The sequence below is a fragment of the Myxocyprinus asiaticus genome, chromosome 43 (assembly GCF_019703515.2).
Source record: "Myxocyprinus asiaticus isolate MX2 ecotype Aquarium Trade chromosome 43, UBuf_Myxa_2, whole genome shotgun sequence".
In the NCBI taxonomy this organism is placed as follows: domain Eukaryota; kingdom Metazoa; phylum Chordata; class Actinopteri; order Cypriniformes; family Catostomidae; genus Myxocyprinus; species Myxocyprinus asiaticus.
The window spans coordinates 10,170,390-10,184,218 of record NC_059386.1 but is presented as its reverse complement, the minus strand read 5'-3'; the positions used below and the strand labels follow the sequence as shown (position 1 = coordinate 10,184,218).

The 13,829-nt window shown below is 40.6% G+C and overlaps 1 protein-coding gene across 4 annotated transcripts in view; it reads left to right on the top strand.

Annotated features, from left to right (window-relative positions):
* The window catches only part of LOC127433447 (SH2 domain-containing protein 3C-like), a 107,180-nt gene that overhangs the window by 48,672 nt on the left and 44,679 nt on the right, over positions 1-13,829 (top strand). Inside the window, exon 1 of one of the 4 annotated variants that reach the window (XM_051685362.1) lies at positions 4,495-4,972. The exons of 2 other annotated variants lie outside the window; for them this stretch is intronic. In XM_051685362.1, coding sequence (XP_051541322.1) covers positions 4,892-4,972 — 81 coding nt within the window. In that variant the 5' untranslated portion in view covers positions 4,495-4,891. Of the gene's footprint in view, positions 1-4,494; positions 4,973-13,829 lie in introns of those variants that run through there. One more of the 4 variants, XM_051685363.1, reaches the window with a different exon arrangement.

Genomic DNA, 13,829 nt, shown 5'->3' with positions numbered 1-13,829 from the left:
GGAGTGTCAGGCACATCCGAGAGACAGGTTAAGATTAAGTAACTTGTGGATCAGTGTTGTCTCGAGACGCGAACTGTTTCAAATGATTTGGTGAACTAGTTCAACTCATTCACTAAAAAGAACCGGTTCAAAAGAACGATTCATTCACAAACTGGACATCACTAGAATAAAATGCCCAAATACTTAATGTCCTGTTTGGGCCACTGGAAGGTGCCCGGCTGGAAAGCCGTAACTGGGCAGTATGCTGTCAGAGCCAAAGCTTCGGGTTTACACCAATTGATTTTGTATCCTGAGAATTTAGAAAAGGAATTAATAATTCTGTGGAGGCAAGGCATAGTTCTAGTAGGGTCGGAGACAAATAATAACATATCATCTGCATTAAGCAAAAGCTTATGTGCCATACCTCCTGCCACCACCCCTGGAAAATCATCCTCCTTTCTTGCTAATGGTTCCAGGACCAGACAGAACAATAAGGGGGAAAGAGGGCACCCCTGCCGGGTGCCCCTATCCAGAGTAAAATAATCTGAAATTAATCAATTTGTTTGTACCGCCACTTCCGGGTGTCTATAAAGTAACTTAATCCATCCAATAAAAGTTTTCCCAAACCTGTATTTTTCCAAAATCTTAAAAAGCTAATCCCATTCTACCATATCAAATGCCTTTTTGGCATCAAGTGAGATAGCAGCGACCAGAGTCTGATAATTCGCCACTGACCACATGATATTGATGAAACACCTAATGTTTTCAGAAGAGCTGCGGCCCCCAATAAACCCCACCTGATCTATATGTATAAGAGATGTCATAACTTTACTTAATCGGTTAGCCAGAATTTTTGACAATATTTTTAAGTCTAGCTGGATCATGGAAATTGGATGGTAACTCTTACACTCGCTTGGATTTTTGTCTTTTTTAAGAACCATACTGATCTGGGCTTGTGTCATGGTTGGTGGAAGCTTTCCATTCTTTAATGATTCCGTATAAACCTCTAATAAAAGTGGAGCCAGTTATGTAGCATAAGATCTAAAAAATTCAGCGGCAAAGCCATCTGGCCCCAGAGCCTTCCTATAGGCAAGGCCTTAATTACCTTGCCAAGCTCCTCCAAGGTTATCTCAGAATCAAGATAATTTTTTTGCTCAGTCATCAGTTTAGGGAGTTCTAATGGTTCCACAAAGTTGTATTGTGTAGTGTATTCAGGGGAATACAATGGTCCATCTTGCTGGACTCAAGATGGCGCCGAGTATGGCTGCTGCGTTGCGAGCTCTGACACAACACTGTAGTGTTTTGTTTGTTTTGTTTACAATTCTTATGTTTTTTGTACTGGATGTTGTCTGCCTTATTGTCTACGACAGACAAACACTTTTGGACATTGGTCCAGCAATTACACAATTATGTGTATATTAGATTTTAAACTGTGTTGTAAATCTGATGTTTATAGTAAACTGTCTCATCACTGTCACGACTACTATGTTCCTCGGAACTGCACCCAAGAATTTCACACATTATTGCACTTGTGTATATGGTTGTGTGACAATAAAAGTGATTTGATTTAATTTGAGATTTGTGTGAAAGTGAATAAAAGTAATTGTCATTTTAGTGCCTCTAGTGTTCATTTCACCAGGAAACTGAAGAGAAACATACAACGAGGCACGTAAAAATAATTTTGCACAAATGTAGTTATAGTAAAAAGATTCTATGAGACCTGGTTGCAAGAGTTAGTGGTTTGTTCAAATTCCCAACCCTGTCATTAATCTGTCATGATTTAATCAAAAGTATGAGCAATAGCCATAGTGATGCAGCCAATCAAGATCCACTTTGCAAAATGGACACAGTTGTTACACATGCATAAACCAGTATTTAGAAAGATACAGTGATATAGACCCAGCTGGAGAAAGATTTGGGTGGAGATCAGCCTCTATTTCACCACCCCCTTGTTTATCAGCATGGAAATGCAAACAGAAGTGCCAATTATTAATTTAAATCAAATCAATACACAGCTCTGAATTGATTAGCCCAGTAAATCGACTTCACTTTACTCACTAACATGCTTCTCATGGTCTTGTATTACTGCAAAAGATCAAACTAAATGACCGATCTGCTCGATCAGCAAAACAGTCCTGACTTGGGAAGGAGCCATACCACATGCCAAACTACAATACCCAGAATTCTAAAGAGGCCAAGCTCATTAATGTTAATGGAAATGGTGAGGTGAGGTGTTTGGGCCCTGTAGGCAGATGGAGGTTTAGACAGAACACCCCCACCCCCGCCCCCTTCCACCTTCCTCATTATCAGTGCACTTACAGAGTCTACACTCCTCTCCATTGTACTACTGCACCCTGCCTGCAGGACACTCACTGTGTAATTAATATTTAACTGGGAGAGAGACAGAGAGAGTTTGAATGAAGAAGTGAGGAGGGGTTGTGAAGGAAAAGCCTCAATCAGCATAGATACAGAACAGCATGAGGCAAAGTGACAGAAAACGAGAAAGCGAGAGGGAACATTGGGAAATAGGGGAAAGAGAGGTTTAAAAATTTAGGAAAAGTTACTCTTAGGAAAGAAAAATCAAGATCTCTTTTATATCTCATTTGTTTCTTCTAGACAGCAATGAGATTAAATAGAGTGCAAATGTAGACATTTGCTGAAATTTCCTGCTTCTCAGATTATTCTCAAGAGAAAAAGATCTCACTATAATCTCACGTTTCTCATCTAGAGTTATAGAGGATATATCAACAATGTTTAAAACTGTGCTCAGATTTGCCAAGATACCAAAGTTTGCACTCAAACATCAGAGATTTTACAGTAATTCGAACTCCCAACATTTCTCATTAATTTCTTCCAAGACCAAACTATTATAACTATTATTATTACATTAAACTGGGAAAGAAGAAAGTATTTTAACATATACTGTAAAATAACACCCATCACCTTTAAATGGACTATGGAATGAAGAAGTATGGAATGCAAGTGAATTATAGAAGTAATTTCCTCTCTCAAAAATATATGTTTTTGTGCATGCATGTATGCACGTGTGTATTACCAGGTGTGTGTCATGTGAATTTCCTCATTATATGTGGTGTAGGAGCACCAAATCCTTATTTCATTCCCTGATCTCAAGAGACACACACACACGCACCATAACACATGACATTAACCCACGCCCCGTATTTATACCACGTGCTATCTTTCCCTCTTTAAGAGCTTCAACTTGACATTCATCCTCCTTTTGTCTCAAGCTGATCAGCGTTGAACATGAAATGAACATGTTCTCACAAGAATATCTGAATATCCACAAAAGCATCCGTGAGATTTCTTTACAGAATGGGTCTCACCTAATTATCTCTTAGTTTTTTTATTGTGTGGCTTCCCTAGAATTCACTGTAAGCTTTATCATTAAGTAAGCTTACTACAGACACGCATATGCACATGTATACTTTACACGTAAACATGATATCAAAGATGGCGACGTTCATGACACCAGAAAGTGTTATCATGATTGGAGCCGTGTTATGAAATAAACGAGTTCAATTGATGCGCGAATTCATTCACCAGATCTTGATTAACTGACAGCCGCTTTGAATCCTATCGGTTAATTAAGTGCAAAACACAGCATTTGTGTCATGCAGCTCATGCCCAGACCATAAAACTGAAGCGACTAGCTCTATGGAAGACAGCGAATGGATCTTCGGATGATTCGGAATAACACGAGACACGCAAGTGTACAGTGCAGCCTGGCTCTCACATTATATGACCTGACAGACAACTAGTTGTCCAGTGCAGTTCTAATCACACAGCATGGATATATGGCTGTGAGTCCTGAAAATTTACGGGTGTCAGTTTACTTATCGAATGTGGCTGTAAATAACCATATTCTGCTGCAGTGTGAACTTGGCCATTTTTGGGTAAACTGTACCTTTAAGGGTGTTGTTGTAAAAGTTTTGAGTTGATTGCCATAGCAAGGCGTCCATTCTGATGTCACAATGATCCCCAGGGAGCAAACACCCCACCCTAGATTGCTGTGCTGAAGTCAACATCATTTAACTGGAGTGGGTGTGTGTGACATAAGTGTGTGTGTACGTGGGTAGTGTGCGATATTCTAAAGGACTGAGGCTCATCAGCAGGTTTTTGCCATTTTCCTAGAAAACATAATTTTATTTCCAAGCACAACTCAGACTCGAAATAGCTCATGCATGCATAGTCATACTGCATCTACTCTTGTGTAAAAATGAACAGATATGTGTGCCTGGATTTAATTGTTTTGCTGCATGTGTGACTTGAGTGTGGGAGTGCGTTTGTGTGTGGGTGTGTGTATAGACTCTATTCCCTGACAGCCCCCCTCTCCCTTCTACTTTTCTTTTATGCTCTTTCAAATCGTAAAAAAGAGAAAATTCCTTTGAGTAGGTGCTGAATACATGCGCCACATACCACTGTATCTCGCTTTCTCTCTCTCTCTCCCCCCAGCATTGTTTGGAGCCCTGGAGGAGGGGGTGGGTGGGGTCTTGGTGCCTGCAAGCATCTCTCTCTTTCTACATCCCTCCCTCTTCCACTCTGTTCCTCCCCCCACCCACCACTTTCATCCAAGAGCGATGAGGTAATCCCTGCCAGCGCTGTGAAGCATAGCATGCACTAGAGTGAGAGTGAGAGGTAGCAGAACTGAGCAAGAGGGATACATTGAGAGTCTGAGAGGGAAAGAGAGAGAACAAGATATTGAGAGGAAGAGAGAGAGAGAGGAAGCCGGTGCAGATCTGGGATGACACTGGCTCCAGCGGAACAACGATAGCACTGATCACTTGCGGCGGTGGCTTGTGTGCGGGTGTACACGAGGGGATAGGGGCATGACCCTGTGCTTCTAGTGGACTCCAGGGGTGGAAGAGCCGAAGAGAGGAGGACAGGAGCCATGACGGAAAGATGCAGCCTTTGGAGTGCCCTGTCAGCCGCTGCCTGCTGTTTCTACAGGGGCTCCTTCATGCAGGTGCAGGTAAGAGGGGGGCCGCCTGTGTGCGTGCAGCTACAGAGTCTGTGCATGCAAACACTGTGTAATGTGGAAGAAAAGGTGTGGATCTGGGTTACATCATCTCTCAGGAGTTCTTGCATGAAAAGTGGAGGTAGATGCATGTCAGATCGGCAGGGTGTGTGGTGTATGTAAGCATACATATGGATTCTTGTGATTTCCTCCAGGGCATCTGCTTATAGGGAAGGGTGCCCCTCAAGGCTATGTTTTTGGCCCGTTGCAATTGTGCAACCCCAACAACTGTGTCATTCCACCAGTCTGAACAATGATATCACTGCACCGAGCATGTGGGTGTGTATATGTATGTGCACTAACTAGGGTGAGCTCACTTTGGCTCAGCTGTAACACTAGTGCTGATGATGCACAGTTGGATGAGCAGGCAGGCAGGGCTCTGTTGTAACCCTACGGTTAGTTATGTAGTGGATTGTAATGGGCCTCAGGAAACAGAATCCAAAGACAGAGAGCAAAGTAGCTCTGGAGGTCATGCTTTTTATATCTGAAAGTGAAGATACAGTATATTGTTTCATGTATGGCTCAAAATAATAAAAAAAAACCTTGCATTACACTGTCAAGGACTGATATATGATCCCAATATGACACAGGATTTGAGTGGAAAAGCATGAGTGAGAGAATGGGTGTTGTCTAATTGTCCTCAATATTGCAGCCAACTTGGACTAGAGAACAGCAGTGTTATTTTGGCTGTGTTGAGTTTGGGTTGTGCACTATAGAATTAGGGACAATACTTTTTTGCCTCATCTCTCTCTCTATCGGTTAGGATTATCACGCTCTGTTTTATTTATTTATTTATTTTTTATTTTATTTATTTATTTATTTTTTATTTTTTGCTGGTCCATTCAGTTTTGATAAGAACAGGAGTTGTTTACACTTTTTAAGTGTTTGTATTCTTCTATTTGCCAAAGTGACCTACTCTATCACTACTACAAAACCTTAAAGCACCATAAATGCATATCTGGAAGAAGATGGTTTAAATGTGCCCCCAAGAAAATAAAAACACATGAAATCTTTACATTTTAGCATATGAGGTAATAGGCAGGTTAGTGTAGTTCTAACCCATAGCCCTAACCCTTAGGTTAAGGTAACACTAACCCTTTTGTAAGGTAACCATAACCCTCTGTATACCTCAAATGGGGGTGCTTTCATGTTTACTGTTATCAACTGCATTCAGGTAAGACACGTAGCTAGTACAAGTCCAGTACAGCATGCAACATACTAAGAATGAAATTGAACTATTTACAATATCGAGGTAGGGGTCAAAAGGGTCTACTGAGTGTCTTTAATGATGTTTGTGTTTGGGGGGCCTGGGTGGCTCAGTGGTAAAAGACTAACTCCGCTAGTTCGCTAATTCGAATCCCAGGGCTTGCTGAGTGACTCCAGCCAGGCTTCCTAAGCAACCAAATTGGCCCAGTTGCTAGGGAGGGTAGAGTCACATGGAGTAACCTCCTCGTGGTTGCTGTAATGTGGTTTGTTCTCAGTGGGGCACATGGTGAATTGAGCGTGGATGCCGTGGTGGATGGAGTGAAGCCTCCACATGCGCTATGTCTCCGTGGCAACACGCTCAACAAGCCACATGATAAGATGTGCGGGTTGACGGTCTCAGACATGGAGGCAACTGGGATTCGTCCTCTGCCACCCGGATTGAGGCGAATCACTACGTGACCAAAAGGACTTAAAAGCACAATGGGAATTGGGCATTCCAAATTAGGGAGAAAAGGGGAAAAATCAACACAAAAAAAATTATGTATGTGTTTGTCCTGTTGGCCACTCGAGCTCAGAGAGGCACCAGGAGAGATGATGGTGTCTCAGCTGCATATTGATAATGGCCTTTCTGGCTTGATATGAAAATGAAGAAACAGACCATGGAGATATTCTTTTTGTGTGTAGATTTCAGTCAGGCATATTGACCTGGTCTGTACCTTTATGTTAATCACAGATCTTATGCTTTACAGGTTATGGAATTTACAAGAGAGATTGCTGGATATTATAGTTGTGTTTGTTTTACATTAATATAATTGCCCTAAACCTGATGTTACTAGCCCGACAGTACCCTTAACCCTAACCCAGCTATAAGGCATAGCATGCATCTTGTCAAAGGATCTTTCACCTTAGACCTGAGTTTGAGTCCTGAGATCCAGTTTGGATCCTGAAGTCCAGTGTATGCAGTTCTCACATTGATCCTAGATCTGCCCCTGCAGATACTGATGTTCTTTTGCTTTTGATGCCAATCCATCAGTCTTATTACCATTAAAGATGGTGTGGTCTTTATTCTAATTGGGCTAGGGTGCTGTGCATTTGTTAGGGATCAACCCCAAATCCCCCATCTGCCTCTCGCAGTTGAACTTTGATTGTTTCAGTCTATCCTAATCCCCCCCTACCCCCCATTTCTCTGCCGGATGGCGGTTCGGTGATCTTCTCGTCTGTGACCCCACTTGCATATGTGGTTATGCCAGTTTTAACCCCAGGGGTTGGGAATCGTATTTACAAAGAGAGTTTAAAACTAATACCCTACTACTTTTAACACAGATTCCAGACACATTAAGGCTAGTGTGATTGTCTGTTTTGGTGGGTCGTCACTCTAAGCTGGTGGGTGAATCGGCAAATTCCACCCTCACATCTCTCCCTCTCAGACATTGCAAAAAAAAAAATTTCATATTTAAATATTCAGGGGTACAACCCTCCTCCCCTTCCTCTCTCTTTCTTCTTCTTGTGTTTTTCTTTCTGTACTCTCCAAATCCTCTCTGGAGCTGCCGGATCTTCCCCAGGGCTGCCGCGGCTTAGCAGCTGTTAAACAGAATAGTTCAAGAGTAAATCTGGATGTTACTGAATGTGAGGATAACCTAATTACACAGGGCTGTTTTCTCTCCTAATGAATGCCACGCGGATTTGGAGTGCTAGGGTTTTTTATCCCTCCCCCTAAACTGCTTTTATACTGAGTTTTCTTCATCCGTCACTCCCCTGCGACTTTACATTTGGAGGGCAGGGTTTTGATGAATGTGGCTGAACTAGAAGCCCCTCAGAGTGTGGATTAGTTTTTTATTCATATTGTGTATACTTATCAGTCTAATGATGTTTGTTCTGCTTTGCTTATTACACAAATAAAAATGCTGAAATTGTCAAAAAAATCTTACATTAGACACAGACAATCTGTGCAAAAGTTGGATGTTGTTGTAAATCTTAGTGATCCTGAAATATGGAAGGATAGTTATCCTGAAGTTCACAGGATGGTCTATTTCAGTGTTTCCCAATCCTGGTCCTGGTTTATCCTTAACTTTTAGATGTCTCTCTTATTTGACGCACCCAATTCAGGTCATGGGTCCACAACTAATAAACTGATTGGTTAAATCAGTTGTGTTATAGAGATATTCCAGGACAAGGACTGGAAAAAATTAGTCTATTTGATCTGGCAGTTGATAGTCTTCAAATTGCTTCAACAAATGGCTACCTTCTCTTTCATCTTTGTTAGCTTAATATCCAGGAAATGGATGCTTTAATAAGAAGAAAATCAATATGGTTGAGACTTTATAGTGGCTTATCCTGACCCTGTCAGTGCACTGTCTATAAAAATATGGGCTGGTTGTATGCTATTTTAGATTTGTTTTACATAAGTGTTAGTGGAACGGAAGTGAACTTAACGAGAGAGATTTTGTATTTTCTGAACAGAGATCAGAGGGAGAAGATTTTTATGGCTGTCCGTTAGCAGTCTTTTATGCTCTCATCCTTTTTAGAGAGCGGTGAGATCACAGGTAGACAATGAGATGCTTACAGCTCATCTCCGTCCAGTTTTTACTGCATACTGCCTCTCTTCCTTCCATTCCTCTACTCATCCTCTCCTCTTCTTCCAAGACAATAACAGTGTCAGTCCAAAATATCAATATGATTGGTTGTTTTGTCTAAACAGGAAGTAGCTGTGACTTAGGTGTCCACTATTAGATACATCATTGACAGCACATTATCAACACCACCAGGAATTAATTTCCTTTGAAAAGGTAGGCCGACTTGTCCTATAGTTTCGGTCCCTCAAAAGGTCTGTTGATCAGGTGGGTGTGGACTGGAGAAAAGGGTGCTGGGTGCTGGAGTAGGCTGGAGTCAGGTCTCTTATGTATGTCCACTTGACCTTAAGTCTAGCTTAACCTCCATGGTCAATATGCAGTGGGACGCCCTTTTCTAGTTCACTGATAAAAAAAGGTGCATGCAGGTTTGTGAGGAGACTTTTTGGTAGACATCCCAAGAAATATAATATAGCTTCTCTTTTAACCTTCATTAGACAGCGAGGAACCTTGTCATTACTCACTTGTTTTGGTCACAAGAGAGGGGACCACTTCAAGGCCATCAGTGGGGCCAATTCACCAGTTGAATCAATCATGCATTCAGGATACACTTGAACGTAGTTGAGGGTTTAAGACATGGCCTGTCCTTTTTTAACTTGCTGTCTTTTTTTTTACCCCAGTCATTTTAAAACTATGTTGTGTAAGTGGCTTTATCTGGATTTGAAAACATGGTGTGTATGTAACTTGGGTTCATGCTTTATCTATACACAAGGTTTCGTGAAGTATCTATTGATCTTTATTGTTTTGTTTGAGATGTTATATCTAATCACCTGTTTTTGTGGCATATCAAAAATGGTTGTACTGTGTATATTTTGCATGGATCAGACATAGGAGATACCTGATTTGTGGTTAGAAAAGTGTGCAGATAATTAAATTGGAATTGCAGCAGAAAATGGCATAATTGGAATCTTTTAAGCTTCTTTAGACTGTTGTGTTGGGTGGATTGGATTAGTTATAGACTCGTGTAGAGCATGTAATCTCTAGTTTTGCATTGTATATTAAATTTAATTAACCCAGTTTTTGCTAGGGTCGCGCAAGGTAGGGGGCTCTAGTCGTATTTATTGGCCTATACTGGCAGAGGACTTCTGTGAGAAGCAAAAAGGAATGAGGACAAGGAGTCGGAAACCATGAAGATCTAGAGGTGTGGAGCAATGATTTTTCCTTGGAGCTCTTGGATGGAATCATATTCATACAGTATGCCTCTACAGCAACTACAGAGAGACAATAATGACATCATATTCTTGGTGGAGAAGAAGAGAGAGTGGGCAAGAGAACAGAAAAAGAGAAGTTGACATCACAGTGGGAGATTGCTGGCTAATATCTAGTGTGAGTGGTACGGTTTAGCACATGCTGAGCAGGGATAGTGTACATCCAGTGGGAGAATTGCCAAGTGGCAATAAACATGCACATGCACAAACATGCAGTCTGGTGTGTGTTTATCGGTGTATGAGGGAGTTCCCTAGCACTCTCCATCTTTACTCTGCTTCCCCCACTCCAGGAGGAGTGCATCAACATCTGCGACATCACCATGGTGACAGCCTCACACTCCTGGATAACCCTCCTGTGCACCCTTATTCCAACCCCCATCAGAGACGCACTGATTAGCTTCCTCCAGTCACCATGTGGCTGTGTGTAAATGTGTGTGTAATGAATGTGTGAACACAGTTAAGCCTGCTGGTGCAGACATATACTTATTTGCATGTGTGTGTGTGTGTGCACACCTGAGCTGTATGGACAAAGCCCCAGGTGTTACACTTCCTTTCATCCTATTATAAACTCCCATTAGCACTACATTCTAGTGTTTGTCTGAAGTATCATTGTGCCAGGACAGTTTTAACAGTGTACCACTATAATGCAACAACCCTGCCTGCGAGGCCACGAGTTGCCCGCCAATGCATGCCCCACCCCAGCTGCACTAAATCCAGCTCCACACATGAATGAAAGTGAGAGCTCAGCGCTCCACTACAGTCTGCACTATTGGCCAATAGCATGCACCGCTGTGGAGCTCTTCAGAAGCGATGACATCATCTCCAGCCAATTGCGACAAAGCTTAAGGGTTGACTGTTGCAGGCTCAACAATGCAATGAGATATACTGAGAGAGAGAGAGACACTGAGGTGACACAGGAAGTGAGAAAAAAGCATATATGTAAGAGGAAGCGAGTTACGATACCCTTCCTTTCACTGCAAACACCAGACATGATGTTGAAATGACCTCAGAGGCATTCTGGGTGCTATCAGGGGTGCATGTCAGGATGACAAAAGGGCAGTGTGTGTGTGTGTGTGTGTGTGTGTGTGTGTGTGTATCTGACAGTGATATCTCTCTGTGATCTGCCAGCTGGCATTATGAGGCAAATCTTTTTCCTAATGTGTGTATGTGTGCTACCCAATTGGTGTGATACATTTTTGCCCTCATGTTGCTAACCAGATTGTATGTTTAAAATATCCCAAAATCCTGTGAGTGTGGTTCGCTGGTTGGTAGAAAGAATAAACATGGCATCTGATAGAGCAGGTGAAAGCAGCAATTAGTTTATAAATGTCCTGTTTTTAATTTTTTTCAACATATGACATATGTTGAAAAGTTTTTGTGAGAAATAAGCAATGTAGTTTCTAAATATTTGCTGGTTTATGTCTAAAGCTAACTTTAAATATTTTAAGATAATTCTGGATATGACATTATGGTGGCCAGGGTTGGGGAGTAACGGAATACATGCAATAGGAATATGTATTTAATATACAAAATATAAGTAACTGTATTCCACTACAGTTACAATTTAAATCATTGGTATTTAGAATACAGTTACATTCTAAAAGTATTTTGATTACTGAAGAGATTACTTTGCATTTTATTGTCATTTGTTTCATTTAATATTTAGTCCTTTCAGATGGAAAACATTTATACATATAAATGATGTGATCCAAAGTGCATTTGAACAGCAGTGAAACACTTTCTTATGATGTGTTATACGAGCAGACAGAGAACTAAGTTTGAAGTAAGTTTGGAGCAGAAGAAATAGAAATAAACCTTGTGTAAATTGTCAGCTTATGCTAAGCTAAAATGCTATTTCTAGACATTTTACATGCACGTTACCAGGCATGATCATATTTTTTTATCAAGAAAATTCACGTTGGATCATAATTTCTTTTTTCTAGTAAGACCTTTGATATTAGGGCAAAAATCATATTCTTGATAATAATTTTTGTATTGTTTTCCTGTAAAAAATATCTAAAAATCCTTAAAACAAGATCAATTTGATTAATCTTGTTTTAGAAACAACACTGCATAAGATATTTAGGTTTTTCAGAGAATGTATTTTTAACATGTGTATTTTGTCACTGTACTGGCAGAGTTTTTATAGTCAAAACAAGTGAAAAAATCTACCAGTGCTGAAGAAGTAATCCAAAGTATTTAGAATACGTTACTGACCTTAAGTAATCTAACGGAATATGTTACAAATTACATTTTACAGTATGTATTCTGTTATCTGTAGTGGAATAAATTTAAAAAGTAACCCTCCCAACCCTGATGGTGCCTTGGAAGGCCGTCTGAAACCAGCGTCCTTACAAGGTGCCAAAATATGCAAATCGCTCCCTGTGAAGTCATTGACAGACTGGACAGGGAGGCATCAAGACAGCTGCCTAAGCATTCGGATGCAGCCATACTCTGCACATGTATGAAAACAGAGACACTAATGCTTGGCCAATGTATTTCAAGCGCTTATGTGTTCTTGCATAACTATGGCTGTAACAAACCTGAAGGCAATAAAGTTACCTTAAAATGTCTGTGCCATTGAACCATGTTATTATCACGTAACAAGCTCTACAATGTTTATAAGCTCTAACTTGCTCAGCATACTTCACCATGGCAGTAGTTGACCAGAAAGAGAAAATTCTGTTTGCGCTACTGGCTGTTATAGTGCCCCTTGTGGTACGCAAAGAATGCAATGCATATTTGTGTTGTGTTATGAATTGCATTCGGACTGATTCCGGAACATAATCACATTAAATTGTGCTTGCATAGTTAGAAGCGTCTACATTCATGTACTTGGATCATACGCCAGGTACATATTGTCCTAAGCTTTGCTTGTTTCCAGTGACAAGCAATTTGTCTGTCCACACTGAAAGTGAAATTGCTGCGTGACGTGACAATTTCAGCCAATCAAAAGATATGTGATGTTTGATGCATAGTTATAAGGAGCAGGGTTTTGTACCAATGAGATTTCACAGCGGGTGGGGCAGAAATAGAAACAAAGCATCAAAATCTCCTGTCCTGTTGCAGATAGTTAGGACAAAAACTCTGATTTACATTAAAAAGATAGCTTTATTCCTTGCCGCTTTATTGCGTCATGCCTGTTTAAGAAATTGTGTTATGTGAGTTGTGCTTATGTGTAATGTCAGGACATCAGTAGGTCATCAGAGTTTGTATAGGTGTTTTATAATGTGCTAAGTGTGTAGGAACAGTTTTGATACATCAGCGATAGCTATGCTACTCTTTAACTGGATGTCCTTCTGAGGGCTGATGGTGTGTGACTATGTGTATGTGTATTGATCAGAGCGGAGTATGCATCACTTCTCATGTGTCTCTCTTAAAAGTCATCATTGCAAAAGTTCAGTTGAAGGAATATTTTGGGTTCTATACAAGCTGAGCTCAGTCAACAGCATTTGTGGTATAATGTTGATTACCACAAAAATTTATTTAGACTTTTCTTTAAAAAAAAAAAAAAAAGCAAAAATCTGGGTTACAGTGAGGCACTTACAGTGGAAGTGAATGGGGCCACTCAGTAAACGTTAAAATACTCACTGTTTCAAAAGTGTATAGCCACAAGACATTAACAATATGTGTGTTAACATGATTTTAGTGTGACAAAATCACTTACTAACCTTTTTTGTGTAAAATTATATCCAATTTTACAACTTTGTTGCCATGACGAGAAAACGGTGTAAACCCTGAAACCTTAGACAACCATAAAAACGGTTTAAA